The sequence below is a fragment of the Salvia miltiorrhiza genome, chromosome 3 (genome assembly GCF_028751815.1).
Source record: "Salvia miltiorrhiza cultivar Shanhuang (shh) chromosome 3, IMPLAD_Smil_shh, whole genome shotgun sequence".
NCBI lineage: Eukaryota > Viridiplantae > Streptophyta > Magnoliopsida > Lamiales > Lamiaceae > Salvia > Salvia miltiorrhiza.
This window is the reverse complement of record NC_080389.1, coordinates 47,823,829-47,842,760: the sequence shown is the minus strand read 5'-3', so window position 1 is coordinate 47,842,760 and position 18,932 is coordinate 47,823,829. Positions and strand designations below refer to the sequence as shown.

The 18,932-nt window shown below is 37.2% G+C and overlaps 2 protein-coding genes across 2 annotated transcripts; one reads left to right on the top strand and one right to left on the bottom strand.

Annotated features, from left to right (window-relative positions):
• Positions 1 to 266: 266 nt before the first annotated feature.
• On the bottom strand, positions 267 to 8,649 carry LOC131016225 (mitochondrial Rho GTPase 1-like). Its single transcript, XM_057944867.1, has 15 exons — positions 7,900 to 8,649; positions 7,685 to 7,817; positions 7,078 to 7,221; positions 6,801 to 6,977; positions 6,450 to 6,701; positions 5,604 to 5,672; positions 4,233 to 4,288; positions 3,798 to 3,879; positions 2,833 to 3,044; positions 2,658 to 2,727; positions 1,859 to 1,971; positions 1,521 to 1,671; positions 1,219 to 1,405; positions 953 to 1,041; positions 267 to 649 (listed from the first exon to the last, which is right to left on the bottom strand). The coding sequence occupies exons 1-14, from the start codon at positions 8,106 to 8,108 to the stop codon at positions 968 to 970; spliced, it is 1,929 nt and encodes a 642-aa protein (XP_057800850.1). The 5' UTR covers positions 8,109 to 8,649; the 3' UTR covers positions 267 to 649; positions 953 to 967.
• Positions 8,650 to 10,643: 1,994 nt separating this feature from the next.
• Positions 10,644 to 13,376, top strand: LOC131016224 (pentatricopeptide repeat-containing protein At4g02820, mitochondrial). The gene is made up of 2 exons (XM_057944866.1): positions 10,644 to 11,093; positions 11,887 to 13,376. The coding sequence occupies exons 1-2, from the start codon at positions 10,785 to 10,787 to the stop codon at positions 13,138 to 13,140; spliced, it is 1,563 nt and encodes a 520-aa protein (XP_057800849.1). The 5' UTR covers positions 10,644 to 10,784; the 3' UTR covers positions 13,141 to 13,376.
• The last annotated feature ends 5,556 nt before the right edge of the window (positions 13,377 to 18,932 follow it).

Sequence of the window (18,932 nt, the reverse complement as noted above, 5' to 3'; positions counted from 1 at the left end):
TCTCTATTTCTTGACCATTATACGAAACTATAAGATAAAGCAGCTCTTATAACTCAATTACTATTATCAGTGACACCACCTATTCAGTTCACCCATGGCAAGTAGAAAACGAGGTTAGTTGCTTGAGAATATTCTCTTGGTTTTAAGTCACGATACACTGGGTTTCCTCACATCTTCAACTTGTTTACACTAATTTTGCTGCTCAATCCTTGAAAGTTATTTGTATCTAAATTCGCTCCATATAAAACATCACGTAGCATCAAATCTGCAGCCCCTTCTTTTAGAAAGGAAAAACATAACTTTATTTCTTTGTACAATAGTTGATAATGCAAAGCTTATTTGGCATAATAATGTAAAGCATGTGCTTTCCCAATATAAACACTAATGCTAGAGGGTTAGCACATTGTAGAAAACCATTACCAATATATCCTCTCCCAATCAAACAATAAAGATCAAAATTATTAGGAAAAACACACCTATATAATCGGAGTCGTAAAAATATTTAGGATTGAGACTATAAGCCTCCTAAACAAGGACCACGCTGTAAAATGGGCTCGAGGTGAGGTGCCTACTGTTCCAACATAATTCCTGCTTTCCTCTTTTTCCAATTCAAAGCCCTCATCTTTCTTACATTCAGAGTCCTGTTTCTCTGCATAAAGACATAATTCTTAACTTCAGCTATTCTCAAGCAACCCACAAATTCAAGAATCCCATTTAATAGCAGTAATAACATGATTCAACACACAATGTATAAATCATAGTATTGCAACACAAGCATGAGGCAGGAGCAATCAATGATTGCAGAAACAAATATATTTAAACTGCTTAGTTGGAAAATAAATTTTCTCAAAGGCACGAATAATATGTCCAGAATGAAACAACTACTAAAGTTAAAAAAAAAATTAGAGAATGTAAGTTGGTAACATGATGCAAGTTTGCCAATTCAATTTACCAAAGAATTGCCAATCTAACTTGAGGTGTTCTTCCTTGCAGCATAGGCCCGGTATGCAACCAACCCAACAAAAGTAGCTGCCGCTCCAACTGTAATTTTAACATAAATCATGTCATAACAGCAATATTAGATCGAGTAAACAACACAAAAGGCAGTGTAAGTCTTATTCACCACCAGACTGCAGTTATACACCCAACTTAGGGCAGCTTCAAGGTTATGTCAAGTAACATAATATGTTATTAGTACATACTATAGTATAAGGGTACCTGAGAGACACATGAGAGCATTATTAACAAGTTTCTTGTATCGCTTTTGGCTTCGCCCTTGATCAGTTTCAGGAACATTCAGATGAGGCTGCTGAGCTGCATTCACAATTCTGGAGAAGACATCATTTATATCTCTTTCTTTCACACTTATGGGAATAGGTGCATCGATCCCCATATCCACACAAATCTAGAACAGGAAACTCTAATTAGAACCTGAATTACACTATCACAATTTAACTGTCATTTTCTCCTAATACAAGTTTAAAAAATGACGAAGATAGGGCCAAAGAGACATCAAGTACCTTGGCTGAATCCCTGTTTGATGTTGAACTTGAGTCTAGATCATTTTTGGCCGCAATCAGAAGACAAGGCATCCCAAAACCACTTTCTTCCCCTTGCCTTGCCACATAAGAGAGCAATTCTACTGCTCCATTGAGAGAAGATTCGCTTGAGCTAGGAGAAAAAGATTTAATAATAACAAATCAGTGAGACCATGACAGGAGGAGCCACTATATTCAATCCATATATAGCCCCATTGAAAGCAAAACAAATAATAACAATAAATTAATCAAGTGGTATGATTTTACAACTTCAGAAAACCCTGGTAAATTGCTAGCACTAGTGTGCAAAGTATCCTAACCTGTCATACACAAAAATAGCTACATCACAAGCAGCCAAAGATTCTTTATTTGATAAAAGTTTCTTAACTCCATCTTCTGGAATCTCCTGGAGTATCAATGTCTTCTTGTTACCCTGCAATTAAAACAAGCAAAATAGAAATAATCATTCGCTTGACTACACAAGAAAAACAAAAACCCACTAACAGCATGGATACCAATTTATCACAGCCGATCCTGTATCACATACATTTTCCCAGAGCCTATAGAGGTTCTTAGAATCTCTAGAAAACTATCTAGGGTCAAGCTAACAGGTAGAAGACTCAATACCATGCTAGAGAGTCCATGATTCTATAATGTTTCACAGGTTTCCAAAAGGTTTTACAATATTATGAGGGTTCCCAAAAAATACGTAGAAGGATCAACAGAAGCTAGAAGGTAGATTCTATAGTGTTCCAAAAGGTTGCAAAGAACCTTAACTATGTAGAAGAACCTCATCTCTCTTGAATTTTTGTCATTGACCTTAGAGATAGAACTAAGATAACATAGATATGTAAAGAATCCAGAGAATCTGCAAGATGGATAAAAGCCCATGACTAATTGAGAAGTTCCTGACTTGTATTCAATGTTATTGTTTGCGATAAGATAGATACTCTCTCCAAAGACATTCACATTCTAAGAAACACTGCATCAATAGCTAGTTTGTTATCCCAAGGACACACGCAACCATCTCCTGTGCAAAGTAGTGAGTTGTGACAACTTGGTTTAATATTTCAAACAAAGAAGTTATTACAGCAAATTGACTTTGCAATTAATACTCACAGCATGTTGCTGAACAATATTCACAGCATATCTTTCACTAGTCGTCGGAGTATAATTTTCAGAAAAGGGCCTGTAGTTGGAAGAATAACATTCTTATTAATAAGAATGAATACAGGTAATATGACCAATTCATATAATTATAAAAAGCTATATAAAATATAGTTTGAGACGGCACCTTCCCAGCAATGACGTCAGCAAAGCAGATTTTCCAGCTTTTTTAGGTCCAAAAACAAAGCACTGGAATACATTTCGTTCTGTTTGTTGTTTCTTCTTATCTACTAATCTCCTCCTAGTGATGTGCAGGGCTGATGCTGCATCACAGTTGTGGCCAACGTATATCAAGTTGGCAATAGTTTGAGCAGGATCCAACAATGTCATAAGAGCCCACTGCACTATAAATTAGACATGAGAGTCGAACAATGAAAATATAATGTCATGAAGTGAGGGAAACTATCCGCTTAATTTCATGGACAAACATGCAATAAGATTATAGTAATAAAAGTTTGAGCTATGCTTTTAAGTTTATAAAGAAAGTGGCACGAAAATATTTCCATTAATGATAGTACACCATAAGATTGTATAATGAAAATGATATTAGAATCTGTTCTAAATTCCACATTTTTAATTCCTAATATTTCTAAGTTAAGAATACAGAACTATACATTTCTAATTGGATTAATAATTTAATATCCTCAACGATCATGAATTTAAATTATTTTGCAATCAGAACATGGATTTTTAATTGTAGCAATAAAGATTCCACGATCATTTATTAATTTTTTCTTGTAATTACAACCACAATCTGTTTTCTTATGGCTCAGCTGCTAGTGTGCCCATATATTTGTTGCCACAATTAGAAACTTCTGTTGTAATTACATACTCAAGTTGTGATTTTGAAGACATTAGCCGTTTATAAATTACAAAAGATAGAAAGTTAATGAAAACCATAGCAATTAACCGCCATACAAAAATAGTTGTTCTCATAAATAACAATAGTAATGATAAAATGAATACTTCAGGTGATGTAAGAATAATCTTCTACAATTTTGCAGAATCTCTGGTCTTATATAATAGACTACCAATTCATTTATTAGAAACAAATAAACAAAAAATTCAAGAAGAGAAATCAGGCGTACCCACCTGAGATAGAAATCCAGAAAGAGACAACCCACGCAGTGGAGTTCTATCAACTGCATCCTTATAAGGAGCTTCATCCCAAGGACTAAATTTACACAATAAAAACCAAGTCAGGAATATTAGAAGACAAAGGAAAAAATTACTAAAATTCATGATGCATTGATGCTTATTTGTGCAAAAGGATAAGAGGACCAAGATCCAATTGCTGGCAAAAATACTTTGTTCCATCTATCACCAGCTCACGTGAAAATCAATTTTATAATACACCATTCACCCCAAAAAAGAACCAAAACATACACACACAACACAGAAAAATGGCTCCTTACCGTTCTAAGGTTGAATAGATTTATAATAGCAAACTCATCAAGATACCATGCAATTTGAGGTTAGAGAAAGAGAAGGGGGTAGCAAAAAACAAAATTTATAGATTAAGTTTACCTTTCTGGTGCAGTTGAAAATAGATCTTCAAGCTCATTTTCCCGAAGAACTCCATCCTATGAAAGCACAAAGGCAATAGACACAAAAAGCACAGGTAAAATGTTATCAAAATATCAATGGCATAGACACAATAAGCATTAGGCAAAAAGATAGCACTATCACAGGTATAATAGTCTATTGGGTGAATTTGACTATCTTTTGGTTAGTTCAAGAAAAAGAAAGTGCACATAGGGCAAGAGGCAACTACTGAGAACTGTCTTGAGGCAAGACGCTAAAACCTTTAAAAATATCAACCTAATAAAGAAATTAATGTAATCTAGTTTGGCTAGGCCCTGAAAGGCTGGGAATGTTGATAATTCATATACATGTACAAACATCACCAACAATTTGAAACAAAACCAATTTCAAGTTGGTGTCCAGATTGCTATTTCGACCTCATGATTATAAATTAGTAATCTAATGAGCTATGTTTTTGAGAAATCATCAATTGATTTCTCAGTTATACATATTTTAAATTAAGTGAACCTGAATGTAGTCTGATATATAATGCAATGGACATCTCTTATGAATGCAAAAGGTCCAACTCCCAAAGCAATGCCTCAAACTCCGTAATATAATTCCATAGATCAATTTTTGGTTCATGAACTCAAAAGATATGTTTTAATCATTTAACTTAGCCAAAGAATTCATATCTAATAGCATTTAGCACTAATGGATTTGAGGAATAAATATGGGAACTTAGTTACCCCAGTATAGCAGTTGCCCTAAATTTGCAACCAATTGGTCTTTGGTGCATCTGACAAAAAGGTATTAAAGCCTAAAGGAGGCATCATCTTTGCAGAAGTTGTTTTCCAGTTTATATAAATGAAGGAACTGAAAGGAATTGGTTTTACAAAATTTAACAGAATAACATATACAATATCTTCCACCATGACGGCATTGCTTGTAACACTAATAACTAAGTTCACTAGTGAATAAAAAGAACTTGAGTTTCGAAATAATTAGCTAAAAGGCATTGATGTGCCCAGAAGCAAAATTATCTTCAAGAAATATAATGTTCAACTTGTCCTTTTGTGATTCTTCTTTTTCCTATTTCAGTAGATAGGTAACTTTGTTCGATTAATGGCCGGTCACCAACATAGTCAAAAAAATTCAATACCTTTCATCCAGCAACCATTAAGTGTAATGTGTCTCAAAGAAATGATATAAATAGGACTCAAACATCGAAGCAAGACAAACAATCACATGAGAAGATATAGCAAAGAACCTCAACTGAGGGAAGTATATTAATTGTATAGATAGCCATATTGGTCAATGCAGTAAAATGCCCATTCTAGAAGAACTACTAAGACATTAACGAGAACGACATACTTTATCATCATCGAATGTGCTGAAGATTCCCTTTAGAAACTCTACCGTTTCACTAGTTAATTCAACACTCTGCAAGGACACGAGCATAAAAGAAGGATAAGGTGAATACTTCCAGAGACAAAGTATTAGAAAGAAAATGGAACAATATACCTGTACATCAACTCAAACATATGCCGATTATGTAATGATTAATGTCACCATCATTTTGTTTTTACTCATAACTACTTTAATTCATTACCGTGTTTATACTTCAGTGATAGGAGGCTGAAGAGTGAAGATAAAGGAACATATATCATCTGCTTAATTGATTTTAAGGTTAACAGTTCTTTGTGGCAAAAGAGACTTTACAAGAAATCATTACGAGTGAAGAATCAGTAAGTAATTAATTATGTAATTCCAAATCCATACATGAAATCTTAACCTTTGCTATAAATGCAAATATCATATCTAAAATCATGAAATATGCTACAAATATGAAAAAAACGAATCATTTTCCATGATGATTCTGATTTTGCTTACAATGAAAAAATCAAATCATTTTCCATGACTGTTTGCATAAATCTAATAAATGTGAGTGTTGCGTGTCCGTAAATAACTTCTTTACCTATGTTACTATGTACGACACATTACTTCCCCTAAATAAATCATGATGCCTCACCAAACAGTTCCAAAAATTATTCATATCTTCATTCCAAAAAAAATCATTTAAAAAATGAAAAAACTAAGCTTTGAGGATCTTTCACCAACTTGGCATCTAGCCATGATACAGATGCCTTGTTCGCTGTCAGTTCAAAGAAACATTATCACAGTCATTGTATAATGAATAGAGACACAGCTGGCATTCACCTGATCTGGAGCCTTTTTTTTGGGAAAGGATAAATAATCATCCCCGAGTTTTAGCTCATCATTGTACCCAAACTTTCTCAAAACAGTCCATGTGGTCTCAATTCGCCCTTTCTCTATAAAAAGGGCGTGAAGAAAAAGAAACCCTGTCAAGGTAAGACCAAGCTCATTTACCCCTTCAGGCAACTTTTCTCGAACCACACTCTTAACACCCACTACTTCAGCAGGTTGCAAAGGAGAATTGAAACACTTCACCTAAGTACAAGCAATTAGATAAAATTAAAGAATTGTAAAGAACATGAGAACTCTTATCAATTTATCATCAATTTTAGATAAGAAGAAAATTAACACTACCTGAAATTCATTTAGCTCGTCATCATTGAGAGCACCATCCATATCAAGATCACAAAGAATAAATATCCTTTTCAGTGCTCTCATGCATCGTGGTCTTAAAGCTTGGGTTTCTTGATCAAATAGAGGAGCTGTTGGGTGAAGGACAGCCTTTTGAGCAAAGTAAAATACTTCTTGGATCTACAACAAATTATGAAGACTTCAGTTATCTGAATATTCTCATTTCTCGTAGGAAAGTTAAAATGGAAGTCATAAAAAAGGTTAAAACACTATCTCGAACCTGGAGCATATTAGCGGCCGAACATTCTATGCAAGTCTCAATCTCCCGAAACTGCTGCATAAGCGGCATCATTTCAACACTCAAATTGTACTCTTCATCTCTCCTATCGAGCTTGCAACCAGCCACAATCACTGGTGCTCTGATCTAAGCAACCCCAATCGACAAGCCATGTTTGAGTTCAAATAAAACAAACAATGACAAATACCAAAACAAAGCAAAACAGATCAATTTCCTAAGCAGACATCAGTTGCAAGTGCAAAACAAATCCCTAGGTGCACATGCATCTCAGCTACGATACCAATTACCCTTATAAGGGAGTGGACAGTTAACAAAGAAAAGAGGCAGATTCTATGATAATGGTTCAGCTCAAACTCTTAATTTATGAAACCAAACTCAAATGAATTCTCTTATCAGCTATTTTCTAAGTGTGGTCCGATATAATAGCTAAGAAAATTCACCGGGATAATCAAGCTCGCTCAATTTCCAGTTAGTTATGCAGAAATCAGCTGTACTTCCCATTACAAAAGTCTAAACCAATGGTTTCATTCAACAACAGCACAACATAATCGTGGTATCAACAAAAGAAACACATCAAAACAATTCCAACCTCCAATCTACGAAGCTCGTGGAGCCAGAATGTACTGAGGCGATTCAGCGTCAGAGGCTGATCGCATGCATAGGTCAACACTACAGCATCGGCGCGCTTCAATTCCTCAGCAAGCTTCCCTCTATACTCCAAACTGCATCCACAAATCAACGAATCAATCAACAAATTACGAGAAAACAAAAAAACTGAGACAAAAATATGTGCACGGCGCGCACCTGCTGGAGGTGTCGATGATGATGATGGGGACGTTATCGGGGTAATAATCGGATGGTAGACGAGTGGGAGGGAGGACAGGAGGAACTTCGGGGCGGAACGACTCGGCGGCGGCGGCGGCGATGAGGCTGGATTTGCCGGTGCCGCGGTCGCCGATGACGGCGATTCGGACGCTCGTGCGAGTGCCGGAGGTTGCACCGCCACCTGGCATCGATTTGACGCTTGTGTTATGGGTTGATTTTGGTGATTAGGTTAAGATTTGTGCGCCTGATTTTTGATGAAGTGATGCAAACTCCAGGTTTAAATCTACACACATAAAAACAGTTGCGTCTACCAAATTCTTCTATTTTTCTTGGTAAACAAGTTTTACATGGGATATGATCAACTCCAATTCTAAAGATATTTGCAGCAAGTAATTTCGTTGATAGGGTTGGAAACATATTACTCTAGATTCAAAACATTAAGGATTTGTTTTTTTAGGCAAAAAAAGAAAACATTAAAGTTAAAGGTGAAAATTATTAATTTACGTTATGAATAAATTGTACAGCCATGCTGCCCATGCATCTCTATTCTTTAACTTTTTTTCAAGAAACATTTGATATTAATTTAAATAAAAAATCCTTAACAGATTTTATTAAACTTAATTAAAAAACATACTGAAAAATAAATGAAAACAAGTACTCGTAAGGCCTAAGAATCTAATATCAAAATGCTGTTTTCTTTTTCTCTTTTTCAAAAAAGGAGGTAACATTATCACATGCTATTACGCAATTTTTTTTATGCTATATTTCTAAAATGGGTAAAATTGGTGGTCCAATCCAACAACGGAATCGTTGGTCTCAAGTGGCTCGATTGTAAACTTATACTGTAGCTCGTTTGGTAGGCATCTTATCTTATGTTCCCTCCTTCTCGTGAATTTATTAAATTTAATCATAAGAGCATTTTTATTGGTTAATTTGCTGGGTTAGTTCGAGTCAGTCGACGTTAGACTTTGAGTATATTTTTTACAGAGCTTGAAAGACCACATTTAACTTTTGAGCATCATCTTATCTAAAGTTTAAAATATTAAAATTAATTTTTAAGCATCATCTTGTATATATAGTGTATGATATACCATTTTTGATGTTTTACCATCATCTTATCTGGAACTTGACAAATCATCATCTAAGTTTTAAATATCATCTCGTTGGAGTTTAAAAGATCAAATGTTGATGCTCAGAAATTAAATGTAGAGATAATGATACTTAAATGTCAAATGTAAAGATAATGTAGATATTAAATAATTTAAATAGAAAATATTATTGTTTGAACGATGTGCCATATTTAGAAAGACCATTAAAAATACATAAATATAATTTTATTCAAATTTGTAACCGATAAAGTCTCATGAAAAAATCAATGCAAAATTTCAATTAAAATAAATAATAGAAGTGCAAATCAATTTAGAAAAATCCGCACTCTTTAATAAAGTAAATTTTAAAATATTAAATAAATAAATAGTGTACAAAATAAAATTTTAAATTATACAGTATATTTTATTTTTATTTATTAGTATTAAATTTAATAATAATGCAATCAAAACACCACCTTATTTAATGTCTGCTATTTGATGGACTATTCAGACTCAAATTTTATCGAACCGATTTTTTTTTAATTCTAAGCCTTTTGAAGGGTGATTATATTCATAGCCACCATTTTACTCTTTATAGCCCCTTATTTAATAAAATATTAAAAATATTATTAAAATTACTATCTTACCCTTAAATAAATATTACAAATATTGATAATTTTTTAGCAGGTTTCATCGGCAATATAGCCTCAGGAATTTGATGAAACAAAAACAATTCCAAATCTAAAAAAGGATCAATATCATACAAACCCCCGTTTGATTTTCAGTATTGGATTAATCAGGATATAAATTATCCTGATAATTTAGTGTGGATTAGTCATGATTTCTAATCTCAGATGGGTGTTTGATATCATTGGTAATTAATCCCAAAAAGTGTTTGGTATCCATTGAAATAGGTTGGATTAACATATCAAATACCTAAATTAGTAGCCTATGGAGGGGGTGGAATAATTAGTGTGGGTTAATCCCATGGGGGAGGTGGGATAATTAGTGTGGGTTAATCCCACAAAATAAGCTAGGGTTTTGGGATAAACCTGGAGTTGACCATATTAGTAACACATAATATCAAACACTACATAATCCATATTAATTTAATTTATCCTGCTTTTAAACCCGTATCAAACAGGCCCTAAATGACTAAGATGAATATGAAAAGTTAGATGTAGATGCCGAAGTTTCTCCCCAAGAATTGCCCACTCTAATATGAATATAGATCTATATTCTAAAACTTTGAAAACCGCTGTCCAAGCAAATTTTCTTGACAGATGCTGCAGGTGTCGTTGCTGTCAAATCTTTATTGGGTTGAATTTAGCATCTTGTTGTTGCTCATCGTTACTAGAGGCGGCGACAATGGCCATTTCATCTGCACATATTCTTAACTTTTCCAAAAAATTGTCTTGAAAGGGGATTAACTACACAGATTACAGATCATATCACCATAGCTCATGTTCCCAAAAAAATTTGAATTTTCATTTCTTCACATTTGGGGGCTATATTATATAATGCATTTGTGTTTAACTTTGCGGTAGATTGTAGCTTATTAAAAATTTATTTGGAGATTTTAAGGGTAAGATAGTATTTCTATTAATTTTATTAATAATTTATTAAATAAGGGCCTTTTGAATTGTGAGTTTATTCGAGTCCGGCACGAATTTGGGGTTTGATTGTTATTCTTAGCCATTGTGATATTGGGCCGACCTTAATAAATGAATTGATGACAACAAAAATTGGTCTTTTCACATTTTTCGTTCTGTGAAAATGCTGCGCCGTATCGTTCGAGCGTCCGTCGCCGCCACGCAGCGGTTCTCGACGAAGGCCGCTGTCGAGGCGGCGCCGGCGCAGGAGACGCTATCGAGACAGCGGATAGATGGCACCTCAAGTAGAAGGAAAGGCGGCGGCGGTAGGGACACGCTCGGGCGGCGGATGTTTGCTCTGGTGTACTCGAAGCGGAGCGCCGTCGTGGCGATAAGGAAGTGGAAGGAGGAGGGCCGCGCCGTGCAAAAGTACGAGCTGAATCGGATCGTTCGCGAGCTCCGAAGCCTTAAGCGTCATAAACATGCGCTCGAGGTTGTACATCTGCTTATTTTCCTAATGATCTTTTTGTTGCTGTGTAGTTCATTTACACAATGTTCGATTTGCCTCTGTTTATCTCAATTTAGCTCAAGTTTTAGTGCGAGCAAAAGTGCACAGGTTAATAAGGCAGGATTTGCATTTTTCGACATTTTAATTCCCCCCAAAAAATGTTACTCCTCTAAATAATTGTGGAATTTAGCAATGAAGCAAATGCCTTTTTCTTTCTTTGCTGATGGTCGTCATATCACATTGAAGTGTTGAACTCAATTCGATTTTGGGATGAGTGTTTCGCTAGAGCTTGCTATTAAGAAGCTTTGAACTATCTTAAGCTTCAACTCATAGGTTGAAAGAGTTGGTGATTAGAGGATAGTTGGTGTACTATATTCAGTAAAATGCTTTCTTTCGTACTATTAACTTGCTCCTTGATTGCGCGAGGCATTGTGTCATTTGCTGGTTTTTTTCTTGAGAAATTCATAGAAGTTAAATTATATAAATGTATAAGAAAAGTAATGAAGTTTCTTCTTCCTTTGAGCTTCATGCTACATGTTGTCATTTCATTTTCATGTCTTTCTGTATAGCTTTTGCTTGTTCGCAAATTCTTGCTGCAAACTCTTAGAACTATAAATATCTATGGAATATAAGCAAAGTAATACTCTTCTTTATAATGAGCTAACGATTAACAAACTTAGGTGGTTAACAACTTATACTTATCAGAAACAATAATCAGTTAAACCGTTGGTCTCAATATATGATGTAAATTTACAATGGTATTTTATCTTGTTTGTAGGTTTGTGAATGGATGAGGACACAAGAAGATATGAAGCTGATGTCTGGGGATTATGCAATCCACTTGGATCTAATTGCAAAAGTTCGGGGTTTAAACAGCGCAGAGAAGTTTTTTGTAGACCTCCCCGAAAACATGATAGATCCTATAACGTGTAGTGCTCTTCTCCACACCTACGTCCATTGCAAGGAGTCAGAAAAGGCTGAGGCACTGATGAAGAAGATGTCAGAAAACGATTACTTGAAATCTCCGGTTCCATATAACCATATGCTCTCTCTATACGTTTCCACAGAACAGCTGGAGAAGATTCCAAAGATTATTAAGGAGGTGAAGAAGGTTACGTCTCCAGATATCGTCACATATAACCTGTGGCTGGCTGCATGCGCCTCGCAGGATGCTGTTGAAACTGCCAGAAAGGTGTTTCGTGAACTGAGTGAGGCCAAAATTGAACCAGACTGGGTGACGCACAGCACAATGGCCAGCATGTACATCAAGAACTCATTCCGGGAAGAAGCAGAGTCTGCCCTTAAGGATATGGAGAAGAAGGCCTCCCGAAAAGTTAGAGTGGCATATGCGTCTCTAATCAGTTTACATACAGCTCTGGGAAATAAGAACGATATTCGTGGAATATGGAAAAAGATGAAGGCCACTTTCCGCAAGTTGAATGATGTGGAGTACACTTGCATGATCACCTCCTTACTGAAGCTTAAAGAGTTTCAAGAGGCTGAGAAGCTGTACGATGAATGGGAGTCCGTTTCTCCAACCAAGGATTCGAGGGTCCCAAATTTGCTTCTCGCAGCTTACATCAACAACGAACAAATGCACAAGGCCGAAACCTTTTACACTCGGATGGTGGAGAGCAAGATAGTGCCGGGCTACACCACTTGGGAGCTTCTCACCTGGGGTTATTTGAAACAAAGGCAGGTAGACAAAGTTGTTGATTGCTTCAAGAAAGCCATTCGCAGTGTTAGACAATGGGATCCAGACGAGAAGCTAGTGCAAGCAGTCCTTGCGCTCGTGGAAGAGTTTGGCGATGTTGAGGTTGCAGAGAACATGCTTTCAACTCTTGGTCGTGTTGGTTATGTAAATACGGAGATCTACAATTCTCTTCTGCGCACCTACGCAAATGCTGGTAAAATGGCGCTTATTGTAGCAGAAAGGATGAAGAAGGACAATGTAGAAATGGATGAGGAAACGAAGAGATTAGTGCAACTAACAAGCAAGATGTGTGTTACTGAAATTCCAACCGATGCTTGAGAACAGATAAAGGAGCGATAGATCGCCAGGTGATGGAGTCATCGCAGTGTAAGGCATTTGCTTTTGAGATTAGGGAGTCTTGTGTTAGATTGTCTGACGGGTCAAGATTCGTCGGCTAAACATTATTAAGTCACAAGTAGAACTAAATATATGTCATATTTGAGTGTGAATCTTAATATTTAACGGATCTTGACTCCGAACAACCTTTATGACTCAAAAAACTAAAAGTTTAGATATGTTTTTTTTTTTATGAAAAATACCAAGTAAATAAATAACGAAGAAAAGTGTGTGTACACAAAAACCTCGGGCATACCCAAGGGGGAGACAAATGCCACATAACGCCCATGGGCTAGGGGGTGGGAAGGAAAACCTTTAGAGAAGGTACCCAAATCCTATCGTATACTTTGCCTTTACAATATTACACTGGAGTGCATGTTCTAGGCAAGTATACTATTTTAAATTTCACATGTTTCTATGGATCACACTGTAGTGGACAAAGATCATTTCTGTTTATGGATTTTTAAGATTTCCTTTCTAGCTTAGATTTGAGGCCGCACTTTGCAGCATGACTCAGCGATGCTGACAGAAGCAGCGCACGAGGCGCGTAACGCAGCAAAAGACGGCATCAAGTCCAGCAGCAGCAAGGTAGCAGGCTCAGCAGAGGTGACCAGCTGGTACACTAGGCGGTAATCAACGCATCAGCGCATGATGGCATGCATAGCAGCAGCAGAGAAGCTTGTTCAGTACATGTCTGGTGTTCGGTAAAGGGCCGCTGGTTGATGTTTCTCCAAAAAGTCCAGGAACCAAACTCGGAGAAGCAAAGCAACACAAGATCAGAAGCAGATAAAAAGTTCAAAGTAATTGAGAGAAATTGGAAGAACACACTTGATCTAATTGCTCTCTTTGTTTTAAGACTTGAGCATTTTCAATTAAGGAGTTGTAAGACAGCGGCCCCTGAGGCTTCAGCAGCGGGAGTTTAGTGTACTCGATATGCTGTACAATCCTTTCTAAGAGTGAGGTTTATGGAATGGAACTTTAAAATCTTCATGTGGCAAGGTGATTAGCATCTGCCATTGCTACTGTTTTTCTGAATACAAAAGGTTTCGTTGCCATGGAAGTGCCTTCCAGAAATCAACCCAAGGCAAGAATCCCATCCAAGGCCTCGCATTTACCAGATTAAGAGGATGAGAATTAGAGTTTGGAAGTTCAGCACCTGTTCAGTTTTGATTGAGGTTTACTCTATGCTTCTTTGTGGCATTGAAGTCCAGAATTTATCCGGATCAGTGCTCCCCAGGATTTATGCTTACACCTCCCCCTTGTCGGTTTTCCTTGGAACAGAGCCCAACTTCGGTTTGATATTCACTCAATAGCTTCAACTGCTGGAGTAATTCCGTTGCATAACAGTAGCTTTAGATCCATGGAATATCAGCAGGAGCATCTCAGCGAAGCCCAGCAATCCAGCCCCAATTTTCCTTTTGTGAACACAGTGATCTTTCAGGTACAACTGCAGGATTTAGGATTTGCCGCAAAAACAAAACCAGGCTGCAAGTTTTTGAATTTGCCTAGGCCTCCATTGTTTCTTGTGTTTACCAACAGTTTTGAAATCATCTAATGGCGGTAAACAAGCAACACAAGAGGGAAAAGATTAAAAGCATTGGCAACTCTAGCCAATCATCACATTTCAAGTAAAGGAGTAGATTTACCCGATATATCTTCGTCTGTGTCATCAATCAATTCTGTATTATCTTCATTTGGGTCCCGATTATCTCTTGTGTGCAGAGGGATAACAGTTCCATTCCAACCTCAGGGGGATATATTTCGTTTAAACACCGGTAAATATCGCATTGTATGTTATAGATTATCTTATTTTTCACAAAAGGTTCTTTCTCAAAAATAAGTTTATTTCTTGCAAACCAAATGTGGTTAACTGCCATCGCAAGTGTTAGGATCTTCGCCTTCTGGAGATATGTTTTTATCCTTCTCGTAGTGCTGCCACCATCGCACCTTTTTTCCTTCTCTTATTCCGAACTTTCCCCTCTCTCTTCGTTGTGGGTAGCCACAACCCATCGATGCACATGCAATGTCCGCTGCAGCCGCTGCCACTCCCTCTGCCCCATGTAACTCTCGCCTGGCTCTCTCACCCAAAATTTCCCTCAACCTAAAATCTCGTCGTTCTTCTAAAAAACAGTCGTCTCTCTCTCTAAAACCTTAATAGTAGCAGCAACATCACGGCTGCCACCGTTGGGTCCAACAAGAACAACATCAAAACCACCACCTCTACCACATTCACCTTAATTTGCATCTCCTTTTCTTGCCCAGACTGCAGCGATAATCACTATTTTTATAGCAACAAAAATACCGCAAGTAACATGGTGTAATCGTAGTATAAATAGCAACTGAGTATCGTATCCACAAAGATTGATAAACAAAATCACTCTAAGTAATCCTAACAAAAACTCTAACAATATCCAGACAAACACAAAAAAGATGAATTAATTAAAACTAATCTCAAAACAGAGTAAATAAAAACAGGAGAATAAATCAAATAATAAAAGACTCTGACCCTAGGGAATATACTATAGTTAATCAAACACATGCATTCAACCTATTGATTCAATTACCAATTTTAATGCAACCCTGATGAAAGATCAATATACTATTCATAATCTTCCTAACGAACAACTATGAAAGCAGATTAATAACCCCTTATCACTTTCAAGTCTAAAAGTAATAAATTTAACTCCAAATAGCACACAAAAAATAGCTTCCTATAGCTCACCTATCACATTCAAGTCTCAAGGTAAAAGTATCTCATGCATTCCTGAATCGGCTCAACAATTATCACATTCAAGACTCAAACTGAACAGCTAGACATGCAAATTATTGATCAGGTAATTCACAAGAAATCAAGCACCAAGAATCATGAATCACAAGCTGAAGGGCATATTGATATCAATAAATTAAACACACATATTCAATCAACTATGTGCAAACCCTAGGTTCAGAAAAAGAAATTAGCTAGACATCACAAAAGAAAACATGAACATAATTGAAAAGAAAGCAATAATAAAAACTGAATTACATAAAATTCGAAATAAACCAAAGTTGATAGCTTGAATCTTGCAGAAAAATAAACTTAAGCTATGGAATTCTAAATGTAAAACTGAAAAATAAAAAATAGGGAGAAAAGAGGTGAAGAGATGTGTGTAATAGGTCAACAAAAGAACATATGTATAGGTACAAGGGATAAATACAGTACATAACTCGAAAATACTGATAAAATTGCGTCGGGACAAGTTGTTGGAGCTTTATCGTCTTTTTTCCGCGGTCATGGGCCACGGCCGCGGGTATGTCTATCTCAATGCGTAGCGTCTTTGTTTTGGCCATATCTCACTCATCCGAACTCTGATTTGCAATCCGTTTGCGCTCACAAACTCGTATTGAGATCATCTACAATTTTTATTAAGACCGCTTGTCCAAATTCAAACTCAATATTTCTGTAAAATTCATCAAAGTACGAGCAATTATCATATTTCACAAGATAAAGCAATTTAAGCACAAAACAATCATCAAACACTCAATTTCCTATAAAATTGGCATCATAAAAACATTAAAAATCATGGAAAAGTGAACGTTATCAAGCGATACAACCAACGGCCGTCTCTAACACAACACAATTTTCTCTAAACCCATTTTTCTACGTGCGATAATGAAAGACGACGCCGTCTTCCTAATTAGGTGATATTATGATTTTTTAAAATTCAACCAAAATTTCATTTAGATTAAAACATCCACGTTGGAAAACGAGATGGAGATCCGGATGTCTACCTAAACTCACGACACTAGAAATATTATGAAGGATATAAACATTATTTTTTTGGTAGGTTGGGTATCACATTGTCAATATATTTGGAGTGAGACATCTTTGACAATACGCTAAAATGATGGGGCGACAAGGTGGAGTTGGGAGCGGCCCATTCCACGCGATACTCTTAGCTCCATGAATATTATTGCTTGGAACATCCGTGGTTTTACGGACGAGTCGAAGCGTTTATTGAAAGAGCATTGTTGTTCTTTTTCTCCAATGATTCTAGGTTTGATTGAACCTAAGACTAGATTGCATAAGGTGCGCCAGAGTTTATGGATGTCAATTAACATGGTGCCGAGACATCAGGATTCCAGGCATCAGCGCCGACCTAATATTTGGTTACTCGCTCACCCATCGGTGACTACCAATATTATTTATTCTTCTGAGCAGACGATCGTTGCGGATTGTGTTTGGCATTCTCGGGATTTCCACATGGCGATTGTCCATGGGGCCAACGACCAGGTGACTCGTCGTATTTTATGGGCTTATCTCATTTCTTTAGTCGATGGCAACACTATTTTTATTGGCGATTTTAACACCGTCAAATATATGTGCTCATGAGCGCATCAGTGAGATTGCGCTGAATAGAGGGTCTTGCCGTGAGTTCTGTGAGTTTATTGAGGCCACGGATTTTATTGAGTCTCCTTCTTCTGGTTTGAAGTTTACTTGGTCTGGGCGCCGTTTTCTTCCCAGGCATGTGGAATCAAGGCTTGATAGAGCTATTTTTTCCTCCGGTTTCGCTGACATGTAGGCTGATATCGTTACACATGCTCTGCCTAGATTGACTTCTGATCATTCACCGTTAGTTCTCCAATGTCGGTCTGCCTCTCCTCCAAGAAAACGTTCTTTTAGATTTCTGAATATGTGGGTGTTGCATCCTGGTTTTCAAGACATGGTTCAGACTTCCTGGGCTGGTGCGGTGGATACTAGTTGCCCTATTTTCAAGGTTATGTTCAAATTGCGAAGACTCCGCGGGGATCTTAGGAGTTGGAATAAAAATGTTTTTGGAAATGTGGATACTCAGATTGCGGAGGGCCAGGCTGCACTTCTTGATGTCCAGCAGCGTATTTCTCATAATGGTTATTCGGATTCTCTTTTTGACAAGGAGGTTGCTGCCCAGGCTCCACTACTACAGAAAAGCTAATAGACATTTCGCATTGCGCGCCTATTGTCTATTAGAGAAAATGTCTGTTGTTGTAAGTGGTAGTGTCGTTGGTGCTTGAAAAAAGGTGCTCAAAGACCACAAGCATTGCTTGTTGTCATAGATATTTATGATAACAGATTTGATAGCGAACCAGGTTAGGCCAAAGGGTTGGTGTCCTTATGCTCTGGACGAGATCAAACATGCAGCGACAATGGACATGGCGACTCATAGCCACGTTCGTATCAAGTACTGAGATGTGTTCTTTTTGTTATTTTTCTTGCAGCCGTTCTGTGGTGGTTCTTTGCCAAGTCTGTTTGGCGGCGGGCAGCTGACGAGTTGGGCGTGGGGGCTGGTCTAGCTGGGTTCGGTTCTTAGCCTTCTTAAGGCTTTTCTTCGAGCAGCTGGACGGCAGTGGATTCTCGTAGTTTGCTGCTAGTCTGGGGGCTCTGTTTCCCGCTTGGAGATGCTTAGCTCTTCGATTTTGGCTGGTTCGGGGCTGATGAGCGAGTCAATTAGGTTGATGATGGTTGTTTCATTTCGTTATTTGTCTTTTATCCTGCCGGACTTTGTTTCTTGTTTTCTTTTTTATTGTTCTCGGATTGGTTTGAGCCGGGATTGTTTGAGGACGATGGTTAGGCCGGAGTTCTGGAAACAATCTTTTCCGCTCTTCCATTCCTGTCGTGTTCTGTTTGCGCCTTTTAGACGAGCACTCTTTTTCCTTTTACGGTTTTTCCCTCTGGGTTTTCCGTAAAAGGTTTTAATGAGAGGCTCGGCCCTTAG